Source organism: Schistocerca piceifrons, chromosome 7 (assembly GCF_021461385.2).
Source record: "Schistocerca piceifrons isolate TAMUIC-IGC-003096 chromosome 7, iqSchPice1.1, whole genome shotgun sequence".
Lineage (NCBI taxonomy): Eukaryota > Metazoa > Arthropoda > Insecta > Orthoptera > Acrididae > Schistocerca > Schistocerca piceifrons.
In genome coordinates, this window is record NC_060144.1 from 211211167 (window position 1) to 211235459 (window position 24293).

A 24293-nucleotide genomic window follows, 5' to 3' on the forward strand; every position below is an offset into this window, starting at 1 on the left:
ACTAAACTAGCTAACAATTGGCTAGCTTTGATTTAATTACAATGGCCAATGCATATTCGAGCTACAACAAGCTCCCTGGTCATACCATCAGACACCACCTTAAAAGGGCATACTGGCCTCTTTGCAGATGGCGCCAAACTTGTACCAGATGCTAATCTGACCCTATCCCACTGTTGCACATCGTAGTAACAAAGTGTTTCAGATATGCCAGCCAGCTATATGGAATCAGTGCAGGAAGATTTGTCAATAAGGAGACGTGGCAATATGGGAGAAAGGAGCTATCATGTTTGAAAGTGGCCGTAATTGTAGCGTTAATGAAGTGGCCCGATTTATTGGTGTATCAAAGTCAACATTCCAATGCATCTATAAGGAATGGTGAATCTCTAGCAGTTGTGTAATACAATGTAAGAATAGTTGTCGTAAAAACATACTGACACGGAATGGAGACAAGAGTTACGCGCAGTCAATGACAGTTTCGAACTGAATGTAGTTCCATCTCCATCAGTTTTCGAGCGAATATTGTGAAGGGAACTGCATGCAATGGGCATTTGGAGTCGTGTACCTTGCAAAATATGGTGGTTCTCAGCAGCAAATAAAGCTGCACCTCTTTAACAAGCCAAACAACACAGATACTGGACGACAGCCGACTGGAAGTATGTGATGTGATCTGGAGAGTTTGTTTCTTTTTCAAATGAAGCAAGACACCGAGTGCACTAACAGCCCAATGACACATTTAACGGACAGTTTGTGGAGGATGCAGGTCAGGCCGGAGGTGGTTCTGTGATGTTTTGGGGGTGTTTTTCTTACCGTGACTTGTGTACACTTACCCAGATTATCATTCACATGAATTAGGATGATTCTTTCTACATTCTCGAAGACCAAGTGTTGCCCTTTCTTCTTCATATTCATGATGGGTATGATGGGAAACTCCCTCCGTCTTCAAAGTTGAGGACAGCCACATTAGGACTGCTGGAAAGCATTCCTGGTTTAGTGAGCATTTGGGAACCATGTTACACATCAACTGGCTCATTAACTCACCCGATTTTACCCCCATACAAAATGTCTGGGACTATTTGGAACAGTGGATGAAACGCAGCAATCAATTGAGAATTGGTAGCTCCATATCATCTAATGATCAACTAGCAGCTTCAGCTGGATATGGCATACTTTAAGAAATTTGTGTACACTCTCTCTCTCTCTCTCTCTCTCTCTCTCTCTCTCTCTCTCTCTCTCTCTCTCTGAAATGAGGCCATAACTACGATTAATGGACATTGCCAATACCGATCTGACAATTACTTACAGAGGGTAGCGGAGGGAACATTTCGTACCAATATCTTTTCTCGCCTTCCCTATTCCACTCGAGAATGCTGTAAAGTCCCCAGGCGTTTCTCTTTTAATATACGTTTATGCATTGATACTAAGTCAAAACATCAGTGAAGAAGCCGTCAGCTGTGGGGTTAATATTATATGTCAATGATGTCTCAATTGGCTTTTTTTGTAAACAAATGAAGACTCTTACAAACATACCTCTTTGTCTGGCATTCTGGTTAACGCACGCATCTATATGTTCCAGAACAAGGCAACATATTAATCTGTGAAGTGTTTTTCTTTCTTCAAATGAAGAATGTTATCGCACAACAGCTTTATTTACTAGTTACAAATACAGCGGATGACGACCTAAATGAGCTACTTAGTCCTTAAGTTTTAGCACAAACAGAGGGCAGATGATTCCTATCAAAAAGTAAGCGAAGACAATGTCACAAGAGTTAAACTTAAATTAATTTCCACCGATGTCTGACAGCGCTCATTCAGGATAGGAATCCAGAGCTCAAATGAAGACGATCATAAGAATCAACTGGTAGTATTAAATACGGGTGACATCGTTTCAGTACAAACAAATAGCACATGGACAAAACAAATTCTTGTTTCCTGGGGAATGTATCTTTTAGCACACTTCCCAAAGCGAAATATGATATTATAGTGGAAACTACAGTTTTACAGTCTTTTTTGTGATCCGGGATAAACTCGTCAATGTGCAGCAAATTCTGTAAGATACGAGTGCCCGACGTTAAAGCAAACTCAGTGAAATTGCCGAGAAAACATCAAGGCTGCTAAAAATTGGCAATGGCTCGTTGTTCAAACTGCGCAGAAAACCTGTTTTCTGAATACACGGCAGGCTTGGTCCAGATACGAAACCCTAAACTGGAGCAGATAAACGTACACCGTGCGCAGTTGCTGCAGATTACATAAAAGGAGGCGACAAGGTCATGATACAGCGAAACGCTGAAATGAGACAGTTTCGCGATGTATGTTTTCACGCATTAGCCGAAAGTAACGATATAGCTGCTGGTTTCTCAGCCATTTGCGCGCATCGGTAAGCATCCGAATAGTCTCCACGCCCGCTTCATGCATTATTGTGTAGGCAAGCAACTCGGACGTGACCACTTAAGAAATGATTAGCGTCTAACGAGTTATTGTCCAATTATCATAACTTGGCCCCCGGCTCAGTTTAGTCGCTTACATAACAGACCACCTTCAAAGACTGCTCACAACTTTGCATGGCCTGAGTGTAAACACAGAATAAATTAGAACATTCAACTAACTCACACCCACTGATGGGTTTCTAAGAGGATGCTCTAGACAACGTAAGTGGCTTACTGTGGACGAAAATCGGTTGAGAGTTTGCGAGACAAACAACCAGAGCCTGCACTAGAATGATCCTACTGCGTCGGACACAATGACAAAACGATATGCTATTCAGACGTAAGAAACTTATCAGTTAGCTATTAAAAATAAAGAAGTCCCAGCCGTACCTTCCGTTAAGCCCTTCTCATACGGAGTACGGTTCGCCGCAAGTTCGCTACACGGCGCCCTTGACTACTGACGTGCAGGTGGGGTAGAGGGGTAGTTCACAAGCCCAAACTCACTAAGTACGCGCCAAGTCCCTGACTGCCGTTATGATTTCGATTTCCCTTTGTTTACCAAAGTCACTTCACTCGAATACTAAGATTGTGCCTTCAACAATGTAATAGTCTATTATCTTCGTCAGCTATGCGGTTTGCACGGCCCCTCCCGCCGGAGGTTCGAGTCCTCCCTCGAGCGTGTGTGTGTGTGTGTGTGTGTGTGTGTGTGTGTGTGTGTGTGTGTGTGTGTGTGTGTGTGTGTTTTGTTCTTAGCATAAGTTTGTTTAAGAAGTATGAAGTCTAGGGACCGATGACCTCTGCAGTTTGGTCCCTTAGGAATTCACACACATATTATCTTCGTCATTCTTGTCCAAATGGGGTAGTGTTCCGTCTCCAACGACGACCTCTATGTCGATGGTCCCTTCAACTCTTAAGTATTTTCTATTAATCTGTGTGTAAGGTATAGTCCCAAATTAATTCGAAAAGGGTACAAATTATTTTTCTCCGTGAAATGAAAACAAGCAGGAGTAAATACCTCCTGCAAATATCGATTTGGTGCAGTTTTCGATGACAATCAAAAATTTTAGAAATTGCTTATGCATTTGGTTTTATAATCGACACACTCTGCAGATAAACGTGTAGAAATTTACATGTAAAAACATAGTTACAATTTATAAGTAGTCACAAGATATATTCAATGTTTTAATTATCACGTCAAAAAAATAAAGTTACTTTACTCATTTTTCGTTTCTTTCCAAGAACATGTTTTTAGTCCTAGTACATATGATATCTCTGCGTCACAGTGCCGTAGCACGCCACTAGAGGAGAAAAAAATATGGCACAACCCATTGATAAAGTTGAGCAAGAGCCTATCGTACGGTAATTCATTTTCTGCATTCGAAGCGATGCTGCAACAATGTGTGTGTGTGTGTGTGTGTGTGTGTGTGTGTGTGTGTGTGTGTGTGTGTACTACCTGCGTAGTGCACAACCATCACTAGTCTTGTCACATTAACGTAGGGTGTCCTCCCAACGGAGTACGCAAACGAATATGTCGATATGCTTTTGGTGCTGGGTGTATATGATAACCAAGCTGCTGCTCGTAAGCTGCACGGTACCCTCAAAGGCGTCATTCCGATAAGAATGTTTTTCGTTGCCTGGTGCAAATCCTTGGGGAAACCAGTAATCTTCGTCCACAAGTAATGGACAGAAGTAGCGCAACGTCTAGAAGTACTCAGAGGGCGCCATTTTCGAAACCATTGACCGATCATCTCAGCGAATTACCCGTGATATTGCAAGACAGTTCCAGACGTCTCAAAGACTGGTTGTTGAAGTGCTGCACGACGAAGAACTGCATCCATACTACAACACGTTAACTCAGCACTCGCGGGCAGAAGACCGCATTCGACGAGTACAGCTTTGTGAATGGCTTTTGCACCAAGTAGAAGGTAACAAACTTCTTATGAATAATGTGACATGGACTGGCGAATCTAGCATCACTCGTGAAGGAACTTTCAACCTCCACAACTGCCATTATTGGTCAGAACACAATCCGCACGTCACCCAAGAACGTGGCTTTCATGCACGCTTTGGTATTAACCTGTGAACTGTAATCATGGTAGATGTGCTTTTGGGCCGTCACCTATCGCCGGACAAGCTGAATGCTCCCCTGTATCGTACGTTGCTTTGTAATACATTTCCTCCCGCATTAGAAAACGTTCCACTTGATGTTCGGCCACAGCTATGGTTTCAGCTTGATGATGCACCACCACCACACTTTGGAATGAATGTGCAAAACTATTTAAATGAAGTGTTTCATAGGAAATGGGTTACTGTGGAGGTACAATGTTCTGACCTCCACGTTCCCCGTACGTTAATCCACTAGAATTTTATTAGAGGGACACTTAAATGAATAAGTTTATAATATTCCACCAATGGATGGACACGACCTAACAGCTCGTGTGCTTGCCGCTTCGACAATGGTGGATACAGGTGTGTTGTTTAAGTTCCAGCAAAAAAAGTATGATTCAGAGAGTGGCGAACTGTTTACAGAAGCAAGGTGGTCGCTTTGATAATCTCTAAAGCGAACGCTGCTAGTACGTGTACATACCGGCTCTGAAGATAAGCCTAGACGCCAAACGTACAGAATGGAATTATCGTGCGTAGCATAATGTGCAATCCAGTGTAGTCTATCTATTGTGGTTTTTGTACCTCATTGGACACAGATGATGTTATTGTATCGACTATCATTTTCTATTGGCTTTATTTGTGTCATGGACGAAACGAAGTGATCGTTTACTTCTGTAAGAAGTTCGTGTTATGTCTTAATGTTTCAATAAAGGTAACAGTAACAGAAAGAAATACGTGTAAACTGGATACAATTTGATGCTTTAACAGAAAAAAAAATGTTCGGCGCGAACGTGACTCGAACATCGTTTCGTCTGCATACCCGTTCCCCATGGCATTGCCTCGTTTTATTGAGCTGATGACACAGCTTCGGCACAGTGCAGAGTTCATACCACCTGTTCTTGGCCACGTTGCGGGCAGTTACAGCGTTGCCAGACCCTCGCTTTTTAAATCACGTTTCTATTAAACCTACTGGCGGTACTTGTCTTGAACTGGGATGAGAAATCGCATGCCGACCTCCAAGTGCGGCACTTTTGTTTTCACCTTCTATATGTATCTATAGGTAATAATGAAAGCTGGAGAACAAGCGGTAGCTAAAAGAAGCTGAGATCTATTTTCCATTATAGTTGGATATCCAAATACTCCAGCCAGTTGACTGTTGCACATGTTGCAGTTACGATGTCTTTCTTTTTGGGTAGTCTTCAAAATTTCCTCCAGTGTTTGTTCCGACGTCCAGCCTTCGCACTAGAACTTCGATAATTGCACGCTTGTGTAGCGCTGGTTACTGTGTGGCCAGTTCTGATACGGTTGAGGGAGCTCCATATTTTTCTTCGTTGATTCAGTCCCGGGATTGGACGGTCGGATCTATTTTAACTAACTTCTTATAACAATGGAAGGACATCCACTGATTACTCCAGTAATCTCTTAGATTATAGCTTTCTGGAGCGAGTTGGCCACTGTTTATCCACACTGGATCTCTAGATTTTAATCGGGTGCGCAGTAAGTTGTTCTATGTTTTCATGAACTGGGAAGTCGCTGAGGTCTTTCGAGTTTCATCATATCACGTGTTACTGCTTGTTGTCGTCGGAGGATTTGGAGGGGCAATATTGGGGAGTACTAACAGCCATGGTAATGGTGTATATTTAACACCTCATGTCACATACAGAAACAATGCACATACGATATACTGATAACGTGACGCACACGATTCCGTTGTCAAAAAGACTGGAAGATGAACGAAGTTCTCTATGAAGAACCGGTCATCACAATCGAGGCTAAAGGGAAAAAGTGAAAATCGGTTATGGATTAGATTTCAGCTTCTTGCATGACATTTGGAACATGGCAGTCACAGCCCGATGTGTTCCGTAACCACTCAACAACCATCCGAAAGGCTCGCCGAACTGAGGTAGCATTGGAAATGTAGCAGCTGTGTCATGCCAATCCAATTTACTTCTTTAGCCAGCTGAAATGAAATGATCGTATAGCATTGTTGGCCAGGATGTCCCATTCGGGTTCAGCCGCCAAAAGCAAGTCTTATTTCAGTCTGCGCCACACTGGGCAACTTGCGGCCGATGATGAGGATGAAACGGTGATGAGGACAATACAACACCCAGTCGGAGAAAATATCCGGACCCCGCCGGGAATCGAACCCGGGCCCAGTGCATGTGAAGCAAGCCCGTTCCAACTCAGCTAAGCAGGCGAGCCAGCTAATCACCGTGGTCGTGTGCTACATGGATCACTACGACCACAAGGCAAATGCTACATGGATCACTACAACCACAAGGCAAATGAGCAAACCAAGCAGTGGAAACGTGAATTCACCAACGCTGAAAAATGCGAAGACGCAACCATCATTGGGCTAGGTGGCGCAGAGCATGTTTTTGCAAGCACCACGATGGGGTGGTGCTAAGAAACTATGCTTGTAAGGAACAACCCTCCCCCGTATTCATCTGATATGGCACCCAGTGACTTGTTTCTTTTCCACTGTAGGCATCCATTCCCAGAACGACGCCGAAGCGATTTTCAACACGGTAAGATTCCTGAACAGCCAAACTGCAGACTTCTACAAGCAATATTTCCGCTAAGCCATCCATAGTCGGGAAAAACTTATCGCATTGGAGGGTGAATGTGTAAGGAAGGACTAACACCATCACCAAATTTCGTGGTCGCAACTTGATTTTTTCGAGGTAATAATAATTTCGTGTTGTTCAACGGCCGGTTGCAAGTCTTTCAATTGGACGCCATTGCGGCGATTTGTTCGTCCCTAGTCTACGCCAGTTAACCAACCGGGCAAAGGAATTTTTTTGACGTGGAATCCGAAACACGTGTCGTTCCTGACGACTTCTCACATTGGTGAAAGGTAAAGGCAGACTGAAAATTTCCAAGGCCCAGCCGGTATTCGACTCCACAATTTTTTTTTTTTTTTTTCCTAGGAACGCTCTTTACCGCTCGACCGTCAGGCCCGACGTTTTTTCAGAGAATTAAAACTTCAAGACTAACCTTCGCAGTCCCAGATTAGTGTTTGTCTTCTGCCCATGATGCACTCTACTGTGATTTAGAAGAAAGAGGAATAATCCCCGGTGGAGGGGGTGGGGAGAGAGAGGATCTGTGCTCTATGGCTGATGTCCATGTGTCGATTCGGAACTATTTTATTAAAAATCTACCAATATCTTGTTCGTCCTGTGACCAAGCGCTGTCTAGCATAGAAAGGTCATCGTTCTACAATATCCTACTGGACGAGCTACGTAGGGGGACGTCCACACTACTGCCATTTCATTTCGTGGGCGCTAATGACCATTGAAGTTGTGCGCCCTAAAACCACAAAACAAAAAAAAACAAAAAAATTCATTTCGTCTGAGTAAATCGGGTACAGCTTCCATTAAGAACAATGGCTATAGACCTAATGTCCACGAATTAAAACTCAGTCATCCATCTGCTAAACTCCAAATATAGAACTTTTACGATAAGACTACGCGGTACCCACTGAATGAAATGTTGGGCATGAATACCTTCCAGCGAAATGTTAGATCAACACCGATCCAACCCCGAGATGTTACTAAATGCAGCAGTAAATGTACCTCCTTCGTGAACTCTGAGCATGAACAGCGTATGCTGTTATTTGGCGTTCTCGTGTCTCAATTCGTTGAATCGACGACAGATACAAATTAAAGTAGAATAGTTGCAGATTCTAACATCAAAGGGAATGATTCTCTAAAATTACAAAAAAGTACAAGGTGACATAAAAGTCCGTAACATTTGAAAATTCAATACTTCATGGGATAATGTAGGTAGATAAGAAAAAACTGAGATGCTTGAAATAACTTGTGTTTCATTGAAACGAAAAGCGCAAAAAATGAACAACAGGTCGAGCTTCATTTGATACAAAAGGAATAATTAGGATAACAACTGATTATTAGCAAAGACGATGTTCTTTATAACAAATGCTCAACATGTCGGCCGTCATTCATCAACCTGTAGTCGAAGGGAATTTTGCAACCAACACTGTGAAGCCTATCTGTAGGTATGGTGAGAAATTGCGGTCGGATGTTAACTTCAGGTAAACCCAAAACCAATAATAATAGGGACTGAAGTCTGGGGCACCTGGTAGGCCAAGCACGCGATCCTCGTCAAACAATGTGCGCAGGAGTTCTTTCACACGTGCAAGCAGTGGAGCGCCATTCTGTATAATAGTCGTACCTTCCAGCAGGTGTTTATCAGCCAGGTTAGGGATGATCTGACTCGCCCTCTCACTGGGCTCATTTTATACACGATTCTCATGCGGTGTCACTAACTTGCTGTTCAGAGCCATCCGTTGGGTAGTTTTGCGCTCTTTTTTGGTTCCAATGAAACCCCACGTCATTTCACGCACGTGTGTATGTTTATCTCTCTACCTACATTATTCCGTGAGTTAGTCCATTTTCAAATGTTAACGGACTTTTGGGTCATCCTCTATTTAAGCTGCTGACAGAGTACGCAGTACCCAGCCTGCACTGAAAAATTGCAGCAAACGTCGCATTTAAATAGTGTGTGTTGCCTCATAACCAACTTAAAAGTAGCAGGAGGTAGCTAGCACCATACAGCTCCACGAAAATGAAGCAAGCACGGCGAAAAAAAAAAAAAAAAAAAAAAAAGGAAATGCACGTCATCTTTCGGTGGATGGTGCGCAAGAGATAAAAGAACATGGGCAGCAGGAGCAACACAAAGCTACTGCGACCTTTTACGCTCATAATAGAGCAAAGCAACGAAAGGTCTAGATTTAATTATAACTTCATTCTTCGAGAGCTCCAAGATCACCAATGATGTCTATACAGATACCAGCTTCATACTTATTCAGTTGGTCATCAAAAACAGTATAGTATCAAGTACATCTCCATCCGCACATGATAAGGCCACCAGCGTCTACCTACCTTTAGCTGTATGTGCTACTGACACCGAAAAACATACCAAGGCCGAACAGGTACGCTGCAGGATTAAGGCATGTCAAGGCCAATGGACCGTCGAGGGCACACACTTCTTGCCGTCTAGGCGAGGAGTGGAAAGACGAGCAATTACTTGGCCCATTATATTTATCTGATAACACAGAAGAAAAAAAATGTTGCCACTAACCAGTAAGAATGAGAGAAGAGAGTGGAATCCAATTATATGTGCTATTCTTCATACATGGAGATGAAGAGGACTGCCGAATAGAGGAAGCTGTGGTTGTAGAGATAAGGCTTAGCATTTTGAGAGAAGGAGAAGCGGAAGAAGAAAATGATTTATCACCTCACACTGGAAGTAAGTTCATGACAAAAATATAAAAGAACACACTGGCCGCTTTGGAAAGCCGTAGACGAAGTAAAACTGATGCCAGGCGGTCATGTAACCCTTCATCACTGATGTAAGCCATGGTAGTGAAGTGCTACTCGGTTGTATAGAACTGGCGCAGTGAAATAGGTTAATGTGAAGATATGACAGAATGGCAAAATGCGGCTACCGTATTTGGACATGACGATGAGCACACTATGTGTGAATCTGTCCAGTTTGCGTATCATAGTGTCTACAAGAAAGGTGTACCACTCGCAGACATCTAATACGCCATAAGAACAGTGGTTTAAAAAGATGCTAACCGACAGGGACACGGAGACGAGTGTCACTGTCAATGACAATCAGTTTCAAACTCGACAGCAATTGCTGTCAGGGAATGCAAGACCATCTCAACCAGATTCCAAGCAAAGACTGACAAAGGTAACTACATGCAAAGGATCTCTGGAGATGGGTATCACGCAAATGGGTACTGCTCACAGGTGCACATTTTCGGCTGGCCAAAGAACACATCGACAGCCGCGGAGTAGAGGCGTGTAATGTGGTCCGAAGAGTCGCTATTAAGCCTGTTAAAGTGATACGAGACGTCAAGTGCACCAACGATCTATTAAGACGTTAACCTGCAGAGTATGGAAGGTGCAGATCCGGTGGAGGGGGTTCAGAGATGATTTGGGCGTGTGTCTTGCATCCTGTCTTAGGGCTCTCATTCAAGTTACCATGAAAATGAACCAGGATGTTTAATTCAACATTCTCCGGGACCAAGAGTTGCCGTTCTTTCATGATGAGTATGCTGTGGACACTCGTGTCTTCCAGAGCAGCACGCATACGTTCCTACTTTGACGAAAACTCAACTCCGTATTGTACTTCGAATGGCCCGCTGTATGACCCGATCTCTATTCCACAGAAAAAGTCTGGGATTATCTGGAACAGCGGGTAAAACTCAGTAATTAACATCCGTGAAATCTGATAGCTCTACAAGATCTAATCCTAAATGAGTGACTTCAACTGGATATGACACACGTACCTGAAGGAACTTTCACAGACACATTACCTCGCCCAAATAAAGTAATTACGAAGGACAGATGCAGTGTGTTACAAGATATAAGCTTGACATCTCCTGGAGCGGTGACTAGTAGCAGATGCACTTTAAACGCCTCTTGGAATGGAAATCCCGATAGTTTGTTCTTTCATTAAACTCCAGTAATTCTGTAAGTAAATTCTAGTGATTATTTGTTTGAAGTAGACATCAAAGTTCTCAGCAGAATCCCCGTGAGCTAACGTTATCCTTGCGTCTTTTCTTTCCGCTATTCAAAGGATTTAAAAAAGGAGTTCTTGCGTGTGTGAAAGGGAGCAAATGCAAAACTGGCAGAAGGTATTACGACAAATGATAGAGAATTTGTAAATGATGGCGCATATGATGTATAGGAAATTATTTTGATAGTAAGAGTTGCACCACAAAACGTTCACAGTATTAAACTTCCTGGCAGATTAAAACTGTGTGCCGGATCGAGATTAACTCGGGACCCGAGTTCGAGTCTCGGTCCGGCACAGTTTTAATCTGCCAGGAAGTTTCATATCAGCGCACACTCCGCTGCAGAGTGAAAATGTCATCCTGGATTCAGAGTATTCTTTGGAAGAGTCTTGCATTAAAATCAAATGAATTTTCTAAAGATTTATATTACTTCTGAATAAGTACCAGTTTCGAAATAACTTTTGCCACTTGAAGATGGTTTAGAAGTAGGATTTTTGTACGTACTTTCAAATTGCAAGGAAAATCAATCCAAGAAAGGTGGATGCATTTGTATAACACAGAGAATGGGGATAGGAAGTAAGAAAGGGGTGGGTGGGGCTTCGTGAATCCCCATGCTATAGTACGAACGCTTGATTCGCTGATAGCGTCCAACTTCGTGAGCAACTGTGCGCGACTGGTTAATGCACTCGGCTCGCCTCGGCTGGCACGCTGCCACATGCTCACTCCCACGCAGTCGACCCTGTCGCAATCCAACCAGTACTCCAAAACAGAATGAGGCCACAGAACACGTTCACAAAGACTAGCAGTTTTAAAACAATGATGCACGGTGATTTAACAAATCCCAGTTTAAGCAAGCAAGTCGTCCGAGGTTCAACAAAGGTTGGTACTGGGAAGAACTTTTTTATTATTATTTGGCTATTGTAATGCTAGTCTCATCCCACTGTCACTCTCGGCAGACAAACAGGCGCGAAACAAATAAGACATCACATCGATTCAAACTATTATTTTCAGCATAATTTACACGCCGTAAGCTAAGCACGTCTAAAGTGTGATATAAATGAAATGGCGTCAAAGATGTTACATGTATTCGCGTTGCGATAGCCGCAGAAAAATCATACTTTAAGAAACAACTCCTTAAAGAACATAGTTTGCTTTTACAACTGTAATGAAACCCCAACGAAACTTACAACATCTAAAAAAAGAAATAGTCTTCCGAATGCTAAGAAACTTACTTATTGCGAAATTATACACTCGGAAACCTCACGACAGACAAGACAGACAGATACTGAAAACAACATTTCGCGCGTGAATGGATTGGAACTGCAATGGATGTTTCCGAAGAAACTATAGTATTAACTGCACACAGTAAAGTCCGTCTAAGAACAAGGAGGTAAGTGATTTAATTACTAGAATGTGACATGTTACTCTTTCAGATCGCCAAATCTAGGTATTAACGTAGAGTTATAACGAGGCTGATAGAGTGAAGTGTCTCCATGAAATGATCCAATAACATTAAACGGCTTACGAATGCGCGGACCTGGCTGAGTACCGTGTTAACTTTATAAGAAGACATAATCGGCTGTTAATGACAAACTAAACTCACGTGGGCAACATAATATTGTATGACCTAGAATGAAGGGCCGTGGCATCTCCAAAATTATTCAGCAGGTCGACAATTTCCATTGCTGCGATTGCAACGTGTGTTCTATAAACGCTACTCACCGAAAATTTTACCCTGTGTCACGGACAGCAGTCATTAGCCAAGGTCATATCATGTCATGACTGGTTAATAGCTGAACTTGTTAACATGAGATACGAAAATAATGTCTATACTATATTACACGAAAGATCACTTGCTCCGATAAAGTATATTTTTAGTAGACCAACACAGTAATTGTACCATCATAGCTCCATCAACTATAGTTGTAGCAGACCCTACAATAGTTGTACCATCTCACGTTTTTCCCTTTTTTTCCTTGTGTCTCGTAAGCTTTTCCACCTATCACTACTTCAATGGAGTGAATATTAGGTGTCAGCAAAAGGTAAACCGAGTTTAAGCTCGGCTTACCTTTTGCTGACAATGTCCAAGCGTGTGTCACCAACATCGGTTGCGGAGAGTAGTACTACAGACAGCTGCATAGTAACTTCTAAGTCGTTTATGGGCCATAAAATAGGCGGTGCTCGAGCTCCAAGTGCAATAATAACGTTGTTAATTACTAATGCAATCATTTTTACTCTCCTACTTAATTCTTCTTCTATCCTTCGGACCACTCTTTTCAACTCCATCACAAAAACTGGTATTATGAATTCTCCGACAATGTGTACAGATTTTTGTGAGGTGTTCGTTGTTTACTATTTTCATCTCATTATAGTTTGTTTTCCTTTTCTTGACTCCCCTTTCATTTCTGGATTTCTCGTTAGCCTGATTAAGTCTTAACATGAAAGCTATGACACACTCTCTTCAGGATATTAACCTACCTCTCAAAGATTGTTAGCAAAGTTTTTTTTCTTTCTTTTTTTAAGATAAGTCAACTTCTATTAATCATAAGCAAACTCATAAATTCACACTCACTGCCCCGTTTTACAATTTCGTTCACGACTTGAAATTGGACCATTGTGCTGGATACACATCTAAAGTAATTTTGTTCCTCTGCATGATTAAAATGCTTTTCTTTTATATTTCTATTTAGTATAAATTCACTGCGACAGAAGGAACTACGAGGATGTTGACCAGTCAGAGAATCGTTGTACGCGTACTACTGCAAATCAATATCAAACATTTCCTGAGAAAAAGATTACATGAACAAAAATCAATGCTAACATGATCTGATAATGGAATCTCAGGGACTAAACCTTTTCATAAGAAAAGTTAAGGAAAGCATTGCTTACAACTGTATATCGAAATTTCTACTACTTTGTAGTTAAAATTTAACAGCTCGTCTATAGCGAGGCAAGGCAGTGAGTAGGATTTGAAATGAACGGGGAAACTTAAAGCGTACGGTTCATTGTTGACAGTCGTCTGCATTAGTCAATTTGTCGGTTGCGAATGAAAATGAGGAAAGTCGAGTTTCATGCTGTTATTCAACATTTTCATTTGAAGGGTTGGACTGCTGCATAGATCAAAACAGAATTGGGTGAAGTTCACGCGGGCTCTGTTCCATCACTGAAGACCATTTACTTTTGGATTAGTGAATTTAATTGGTTGGACAAGCAACGAAGACGAAGCGCACTCTGGCCGTCCAGCTGTCATCATCACGACAAACGAAACCACTCAAAAAATCCATGACATGGTTGCAAGACGGTAGAATAAATATTCGTAAGATTGATGAGACTGTAGACATCTCAACTGAGCGAGTGCATAATATCCTGCACGGAGAATTGGCCGTGAAGAGCTATGTGCGAGGCAGGTGCTGCGATTGTTCACAGTCGACCAAAGGCGTATCCGACAATATCTCAACACCATGCCCGATAGTGTTTAATCGCAATCCGCAGGACTTTTTGCGCCCATATGTGACTGTTTATGAAATCTGCATCCAGCATTACACACCTGAGTCAAAACGGCAGTCAGAACAAAGGCTGGTGAAAGTGCACCGAAGAAGACAAAGACCATTTTGTCAGCTGGTAAGGTGATAGCTAATGCTTTTTGAGATTCCACAGGAATAATCCTCACAAATTACTTGGAAAAGGCAGAACGACAACTGGACTCGATTATGCTTCATTGTTGGATCGTTTGTAGCTTGCGTTGGCTGAAGAAAGACTAGGTAATGCACCATCCCACAGATCAGCGATAACGTTGTGGAAAGTGAATGAATTGGGCTTTGAATCGGTTCCTCATTCACCCTATTCACAAGAACTAATCCCAAGTGACTTCTTTCTAATCCTAAGTGACTTCTTCCTGTACCCTAATTTGAAACTTTGGCTTGCTGGGGGAAAAAATCGTCAAATGAGGAAGTGATAATTTCAGTGAGCGAGTATTTTGCAGAGTTTGGCAGAACCATTTTTTCCCGATGGATGACAAAGCTGGAGAAACGCTGTTACGAGTATACATATATATCTCTCCCTCAAAGGACACTGTCGAGAAGTAGGGAGTTGTTTATGAAACATTTTTTCTTCGTTTTTTACGATACTTATCAAACTAGCTTCTCGTAACAGAGGCCTTCGTGACGTCTATTCGTAAGTGGCACGTTCAAATGATGGCAAAACTAGCGAAGATTAAATAGGAATGGTATATTCGGAATTTGACTCAGACTTATCCTGCGGTATGCACATCCCGTGTATTACCACGACACACACCCGCCTCCGTAGCTAAGGTCGCTAACGTACGATTGTGCGATAGACTCCAGAGAGCCGGTTAGAAACCCCGTGGTGAAAACATTTTCATTGCCAATTTTTGCGCACAGTTTCTGATCATCAGAGTCTACGACGAAGTCATGCATTAAATTCCAAACCTCTGTCCGGTGTCTCCTGTGGTAAGGGAGTGTAACCCTGTTGCTAGTAATCTGTCTGTCGGGTGGCGATGTTTGGCTACAGGTGGCCACTGGAGCCATTCAATACGGAAGGCTATGTGCCAGTTGCTACATATCTTTATTATTTGTCGAGCCACCGCCGACGGCAACACCAACGATGACACCACCATAACCACCACCATTCTCGTAATAGTACTCGCATCGTCTGCCACGTTACGCCTAGTGACGGACGATATATTGGCGTGTGGCGCTGCACTATTAATACACTATGATTCAAAGAACCGAAGAAAACGGTGTCGGCGTCGTGGGCCGAAAATGTATGCTGTATCTCAAATAAGATTTTAAGTTTTTGAATCACTGGTGAAAGTTCTACAGGTTTGTATAAATGTAACTAAATGAAAAAAATCTAGTTAAATGTGTGTTTCGTCGAGTTTTTATAAACTTCTTCATTCCAACTGGTTGCGGAGCAGAGTCATTACTTGTCAATGAAAGCACAACTAGTTACATAAACACAAGTAGCACCGCACAGCGAAGATGGTGCGGCAGCTGGCCAGAAACAACGTTTCGTTTGATCTGTGCCGACACTGCCACGGACAGTCGTTTGTGTGTTTCGAAACATGTTGGAAACATCGGCCACCCAGTAGAAGCCGAAAACATTGTTGAAATTGCAAATTCAGTGCGTAAGCGGCTTCTCGGTGCGAAAACACTACGAGAACCGTTGCTGCCAGTGTGCGTCACAGACCTTAATATGGAACAAGGTTCCAAACACATTGCGAAACGGCGTAGGAAACACGTCTGCAGGTACCTGAACAAGACTGCTGTAAGACGATATGTGGAGACCTCCCATTGGCATCGATCAGGAAAGGCTTGTACAAGACCGCGCGCTAGATTTAAGTTCATTCACCGCGGTACATTCGACTAGTGCACCGAGAACCATCTGCAGCTCTGCTGTAAGTTACGAATAGCCAGTTCATGAAAAAATAACAGTAATTAAGTGCGGTACTTACCGTGATGTATTTTGCAACTCCGGGTGAGGGCCAACTTGCCGGCGGATACTAAGCTATGTCTGACGCTGCCCATTTTTCTTGATGAAACCACCGGCGCCTGTAGACGGTAAGAGAAACAAAATAAACATAAAATTACATTGACGGCAAAACGAAGGACGTCGCGAAAGCCTACCAGCCACACAACAAAAACATCAACGACCTTTTGCATAGGACTAATGAAAGCATTCACATCTTGCGCTTTCCCGGTTTCTAAAACACATTCTGATTCGAAAATATTTGTAGTGGGATTCAGATCCTGCATGATCTAAAGAACTCGACACCACAGCATCAAATTTATAGTTTTGCGAGCAAAGTTTTGTCTCATTCATCCTTCAAGGTGTGCAAAATGCTTGACACGTGAATTCGAAGATCTTACATGTATGTCCTTCAACAAATTTAGTGAGGTTAGTACAGATTCCGAATTCGAAATAATTTGATTGAAAACAAGTGTTGAAGGTGGATCAACGTGGCCGTCGGATGCTTTTATAGACCCCTTGCCTCAGCAGCAGTAGTCGAGAACAGTTGAGGGGAATCTAGGAAGAATATTTCGCGTAAATTTCCTGGTCATGCTATAGTTTTAGGAGGAGCTACAGACTGGGACACTCGAGTGATTAGGACGGATAGTGGGGGCAGAGAATCATGAGAAATTGTTATCCGAAAATTACCTTGCGCAATTGATCAGAGAAATAACTCGTGAAGATAATATGTAAGACCTGCTGGTGCGAACAGACCCGAACTTTTCGACACAGCATGGAAAGGGAATTCGCTAATCCGCTTTCATAAGGCCGTTACAGATTCGCTGAATACTGCTATAAAGAGGAATACAAAGACAGATACGAAGATCTTTCTGACAAGATACAAGATTTCTGATTATCTGACCTGTCAGCACGAAAATTTCATCTTCAGCGCTAACAACGTCGAGTATCAATGGAAAATGTTTAAGAGCATTGTATACCGCGCTTTAGACAGGCATGAGCAGAGTTGTGGAGAATGGAAAAGACCGGCCTTCGTTCGACAACTGTGTTTCAATACCGCGAAGAAAGCTAAGATAACTTCACGGCCAATTTAAAAGTGCCACGGCCTCGCAGACAAACATTAAACGAGTACAAAATTAGCGAAGGGAGAACTCTGCGTGCAGCGTTCAACTAATTCGAAAGAAATTCTGTCCACCGATTTGATCGAAAATCCTAAGAAGCTTTGTCTTATGTTAATCCTGTAAAAGGCTCCAAGCCATCTATCCAGACACACTGTAACCATAATGGCACTGAAACGGATGACGACACAGAAATGGCCGAAATAATAAACGTCTTTCACGGAGGAATATCGTGCAATACAGTGTCTCCTTTAAGCCGTCGCATCAACGACATAATGACCGATTAGAAACAAATGACCACAGGATAGAAAAACAACCGAAATCGCTCGAGTGAAGGCCACTGGATCTGACGGGATACCTATACGATTCTTTCTACATAGAGTATGCTCTTCTAGCAGCAGCGTCCCGTACGTCTTTGGAGGAGTGTTCCTGATAAATAGAAAAAAGCACAGGTTATTCCCGTTTCCAAGAGAAATCGTCCAACAGATTCACAAAACAATAAGCCTGTATCTCTCACGTCAGCCAGTTGTAGAATTTTGGCGCATATTTTTATTGTGACATTTCTGGAGCTCGAAAATCTATTTAGGGACCAACACGGGTTCCGAAAACAACGCTCGTGTGAAACCCAGCTCACTCTGTTCACCCATACGATCCAGAAAGGCGGTAGACCGAGGCGCTCAGGTACACGTGGCGTTTGTTGACTTCTGGGCGGCATTCGATACAATTCCGTACTGCCGCCTAATGAACAAAATACGAACGTACGAAATATCAGAACAACTGCGTGTGTGGTTGAGTTTCTAGCGAAGAGAACACTGCATGTCGTTCTGAACGGAGAGAAGCCTTCAGACATGAAAGTAACGTAAGAGTGTATAGGGTGATTCTTATTAGCATTGAAAAAACATCCGAAGTGACGTACATGGCGCTGCGACAAGTTAGTTTAATATAAGACACATGGCGCCACAAATGTCGGGAAATACCCCAAAAGTGGGTGATAAATCTTGAACATCTGTCACCAGGTGATGTGCCTCGCTGTACGTGCAGCGGTTGGGATTCTCGATCCAACACTCCGCGTTTGGACAGTGCTAAACGTCGCTCCACGAAGGTGCAAATTTTGAACACCATCTGTAAGATTGATCTGTTGTAAAAGAAAAAGTTACAGAATTACTGTTCCCGCAGTAACCACGCAAAACTGTTTTTATTTTGTGTTTCTTACATTTCGTACTTTTTTGTTTACAGGTATTATTTGACAAAGAAAACTTAGGTCCATTTAATGGTGACGTCTAAATTGATAAGCTTGTAGCCATTTATTTGTGACGCAATATGGCAGGTTTTTTTTGCACTGTACTTCACAATAAACTAGCGGAGACCGCGAGACAGGTAAATAAAATAATAAATCTTATCTCAATGTAATCATGTAACTGTCTAGCGCAATGAAAAAAGCACTGCCTGCCAGACGCAAGACTCGAACCCTGAACCCCACGCGCTCAAGTTGCACACGTAGGCCCGTAGCCAAAACGAAATGAATACTTAACTTGAGTTGGGATGACCAGGTGTGACAGATCGATAGGATCAGCCACTGTACGTGCTGCGACGTACACGTCATCTGGCGACATCACTTGTTCAACATTTGTCTTTTTTTTTTGCAGTATTTCCTAATATTTGTGGCCCCACGTGTCTTATACTGAATTACTTGTCCCAGCGTCATCTACGTCGCTTCAGAGGTTTTTAAACGTAATCACCCTATATATGTAAATGACCTTGTAGGTAACGTCGGAGGTTCCATAAGGCTTTTCACGGATGATGCTGTTGTACACTGAATCGCCGGAGAAAGTGGTATACGCACGCGTATTTAAATACAAAGATATGTAAACAGGCAGAATACGGCGGTGCAGTCGACAACGCCTACATAAGCCAAGTACCAGGTGCAGTTGTTAGACCGGTTACTGCTGCAACACTGGCAGGCTATCAAGATTTAAGTGAGTTTGAACGTGGTGCTATAGACGGCGCTCGAGCGATGAGACACAGCATCTCCGAGATAGCGATGAAGTTGGGATTTTCCCGTACGACCATTTCATGAGTGTACCGTTAATATCAGGAATATGATAAAACATCAAATCACCGAGATCGCTGAGGCCGGAGAAAGATCCTGCTAGAACGGGTCAACGACGTTCAAAGTGACAGAAGTGCGCCCCTTCCGCAAATTGCTGCAGATTTCAGTGTTGGGCCATCAAGAAGTGTCAGCGTGAGACCTATTCAACGAAACATCGTGTACCCTTGATGATTGCAAAACACAAAGTTTTACGTCTTGCCTGGGCCCGTCAACACAGACACTGGACTGTTGATGACTGGAAACATGTTGCTTGGTAGCGCGAGTCTCGTTCCAAATTGTATAGAGCGGATGGAGACAACCTCATGAATCCATGGACCCTGCATGTCAGAAGGGGACTGTTCAAGTTGGTGGAGGCTCTATAATGGTATGGGGCGTGTGCAGTTGGAGTGATTTGAGACCCCTGATACGTCTAGATACGACTCTGACAGGTGACACGTACGTAAACATCCTGTCTGATCACTTACATCCATTGATGACCACTGTGCATTCCGACGGACTTGGGCAATTCCAGCAGGACATTTCGACACCCTGCACGTCCAGAATTGGTACAGAGTGGTTCCACGAACACTCTTCTAATTTAAACACTTCCACTGGCACCAAATTCCCCAGACATGAATATTATTGAGAATATCTGGGATGCCTTACAACGTGCTGTTCAGAAGAGATCTCCAGCCCCTCATTCTCTTACGGATTTTTGGGCAGCCCTGCAGAATTCATGCTGTCAATTCCCTCCAGCACTACTTCAGACAGTAGCCGAGTCCAAGCCACGTCATGTTGCGGAACTTCTGCGTGCTCGTGGGGACCCTACACGATATTAGGCAGATGTACCAGTTTCTTTGTCTCTTCAGTGTATAAAGAGCAGTCGCGACGCTATAAAATTGCAGTCAGAAGCAGGAAGACCTGCAGAGGTTCGAAGCAAGATGCAGTGCTTGGGAATTGGCCCTCAACATGAATGTAACATGTTGGGTATACATACGCAGGGAGACTCTTCATTGTATGATTATACAATTGCGGTTACTTCCATAAAATATTTAGGAGCACGCTTGGGGAGCGATTCAAAGTGGAACGACCACACAAAATTAGTAACGAGTGAGGAAGATGCCAGACATTCATTGGAAGGATCCTCAGGAAATGTCCTCCAACAACGAAAGTAGCTTACAGAAAACTCGTTCGACCACATCTTAATACTGGTCGTCGGTATGGGATCCGTACCAGGCAGTACTGATAAAGGAAGTAGAGAAGAGGTTCATTTAGTAAGTAAGCACGAAAGTGTCAGAGAGATGATGAACTCTAGTGGCAGCCGCTGCAAGAGCAGCATTCTGCATCACGGTGTGGTTTATTGTTGAAGTTCTGAGAGCGTACGTTCCAAGAACTGTCACCAAATATACTGATTTTTCCTACGTCGGTCACGCGAAAATACCATGAAGATAAAATCAGAGGGACTCGAGTCAGTACGAAGCCTTACCGTCAATTGTTCATCCCACGAACTATTCGCTACTGGAACAGAAAAACGGGGAAGTGACAGCAGTGGTACACAAAGCACCCTCTGCCACACACCGCAAGGTGGCTTGTGGAGTACCCATGTACATGCATAAGTAAAAAACAATACGTGGATGTCGAACCTGACTTTTTTTTTTTACAAAACTAGATGTCGTATACTTGTGAAATTTTCTTCTCAACTGCAATATATGGAACCCGGTTCGGTATGACAACTAGCCATGAATATTAATTCGTCAAGCCAAGTTTAGATAGTGTCCTGGGTTAGAACGACCTAGGTTTTTTAGATAAAGACGACCCAGATAAAAGCTCTATTACGCAAATAGCATGAATAAAAATTTGTTTACATACTTTAATTACTGCCACGAAGTAGCCGCTATAGTACTTGTTGCCATTGATACAGCATACGAAACGCTAAAGCAGAGTCGCGTGTAACTTCAAGGATAATAAGACAGTTTTACCGAGATCAAAACACTGACTATCGAGTTCTGCAATATAACCTTGGAACACTGCCAAAATTAGCAAAATGCGGCGCCTATGCGAACGGAATGTCTGGGGAATTATTCTACAGGAAAGAAAATTCTCTATAGTGCTTGGAAAAAAGGAGAACTTAACGAAACAAAAACTGCGGAAAAACCCCCTAAAGAAGAGAAGGTATATAATTATAGTTTGCCGAAAAATTCAGAAATTACTGGGTCCGACTTCGCTGAAGAATGTTCTGACATTTGCCAACAGTAAGTCGCGTACGTAAAAAGTACTCACGAGAGCAACTTAGCAAAGAATTGAAAAGGGAAAGGGCAAGAAGACTGCGCGGTTCAGCTTGGTTTCAGGAGATGCAGAAACACTCTAATAGCAACTGTACCACATAGCTTCATAGCAAACGGTAGATTTAAGCAAAACAAGACACTGCTTTCGAGGTTTTGGAAAAAATTTAGATAATGTAGAACAGAATACAATGATATTTTTATTCTTAGGCAGGGACAGAAGGGAAATTCAATCTCTTTGTCTGAAGAAGGCTAAGAATATACAGCATTGGTGGAGCCATACAAGAGATCAAAATCAGGAAGATGTACGGTTGGTTTGTTTAAAAGAGGGGGGGGGGGGAGCATTTGGGGGGGGGGGGGGGGGGAGTGAAGGTACCAAACTGCGAGGCCATCGGTCCCTTGTTCCCGGTAAAATTGCACAAGGAAAAGAAGAAAAGAAAGAAGACGTACAGCACAATAACAGGAGAAAGGAAAAACCAGAAGAACGGCAGAAGGGCAACCAATACTACTATGGACAGAACAGGAAAAGAAAACCACCAGGAGAAGCAAGAAACAGGTAGAAGGGGTAAAAACGAAAGCAGATGACCGTGGCTGGCCGACTACGAAAATAAAATGGAAAAGCCAGCCACTCCGCGACACATTAAAACATCCACCCTAAAAGCATTAGAGTGGAGAACACAAAGGGACAAGGGACATGCGCTAAAATTTATATAGAATGATAAAACCCACCATCACGTATAAAACGTAAAACTAAATTAGCCGATGAGGTGTTGTCAGCTAAAATTAATGACAAGAAGTCCGGTAACTGAAGAGTCCGTCGCAGGGCAACCAAAGGACAGCTTACCAAGATGTGGGCCACTGTCAGCTGGGCGCCGCACCGACACTGAGGTGGGTCATCACAGCGCAGGAGGTAGCCGTGTGTCACCCAAGCGTGGCCAATGCGGAGCCGGCAGAGAACCACAGAGTCCCTGTGAGAGGCCCGCATGGAGGACTGACACGCATTCGTAGTCTCCTTAATGGCACGCAGTTTGTTGTGCGTGCTGTTATGCCATTCCGTCTCCCAAAGCCGCAAAACTTTGCAGCGTAGTACTGAACGCATCTCAGTTGTAGAGAAGCCGGTCTTCATAAGCGGTTTCCGCGTGGACTGTTTGGCCAGCCTATCGGTAAATTCATTGCCTAGGATCCCGACGTGACATGGGGTCCAGAGAATCACCCCTAAACGACCGGACCATTCCAAAGCATAGATGGACTCCTGGATGGTCGCTACCAAAGGATGACGAGGGTAGCACTGGTCGATAGCTCGTAGGCTGCTCATGGAGTCAGTACACAGAAGAAACGACTCCCCAGGGCATGAACGAATGTGCTCAAGAGCACGAGGTATAGCCACCAGCACGGCAGTGAAAACAATGCAGCCATCGGGCAAGGAATGCTGTTCAATACGTCACCCATGGACATACGCGAAACCCACGTGACCATCAGCAATAGAGCCGTCGGTGTAAGCCACTTTGAGGCCTTGGTAAATGTCAAGAATACAAAGGAAGTGGCAGTGGAGAGCCGCGAGGTTAACTGAGTCCTTAGGGTCATGTCAAAGGTCCAGGCGAAGCCGCGGCCTAGGTGTAGACCACGGAGGTGTACGTGAATGGACCTCAAGTACAGGTGGCAAAGGCAAGGACTCCAGTTCGAAAAGAAGGAATCTGACACAAACTGCAATTGGAAACCCTGACCTGGGCCACCGATGCGGGAGATCAACCGCCGTCGGTGGGAAAAGGAGACGTGATTCGGTTGCACAGGAGAACTAAGAACGTGTTCAACGTAACTGGCCAGCAGTCGTGCACGCCTATCCTGCAATGGAGGGACTCCGGTCTCAACAAGGACGCTGGTCACTGGAGTCGTCCTAAAAGCTCCTGTCGCTAGGCGAACGCCACAGTGGTGGATTGGGTTGAGTAAACGCAACGCTGAGGGCGCCGCCGAACCATAAACCACACTCCCATAGTCAAGGTGGGATTGAACAAGGACCCCATAGAGCTGCAGCAGCGTAGAGCGATCTGCCCCGCAGTTGGTGTTGCTCAGGTAGCAGAGGGCATTGAGGTGCTGCAGCACTTCTGCTTAAGCTGACGAAGGTGAGGAAGACAAGTCAATTACGTGTCGAAAACCAATCCTAAGAATCGATATGTCTTCACTGCCGTGAGTGGATCATGATTAAGGTAAAGTTCTGGTTCTGGATGAACGGTACGAGGG

The 24293-nt window shown here is 43.5% G+C and overlaps 1 protein-coding gene across 3 annotated transcripts in view; it reads right to left on the reverse strand.

Moving 5' to 3' along the window:
* Positions 1-24293, reverse strand: part of LOC124804619 (ATP-dependent Clp protease ATP-binding subunit clpX-like, mitochondrial) — a 126797-nt gene that overhangs the window by 87036 nt on the left and 15468 nt on the right. For all 3 annotated transcript variants that reach the window (XM_047264821.1, XM_047264823.1, XM_047264822.1), the window contains one exon: positions 16553-16649. In XM_047264821.1, the coding sequence (XP_047120777.1) occupies positions 16553-16625 (73 nt within the window). In that variant the 5' untranslated portion in view covers positions 16626-16649. The remainder of the gene's footprint in view (positions 1-16552; positions 16650-24293) is intronic.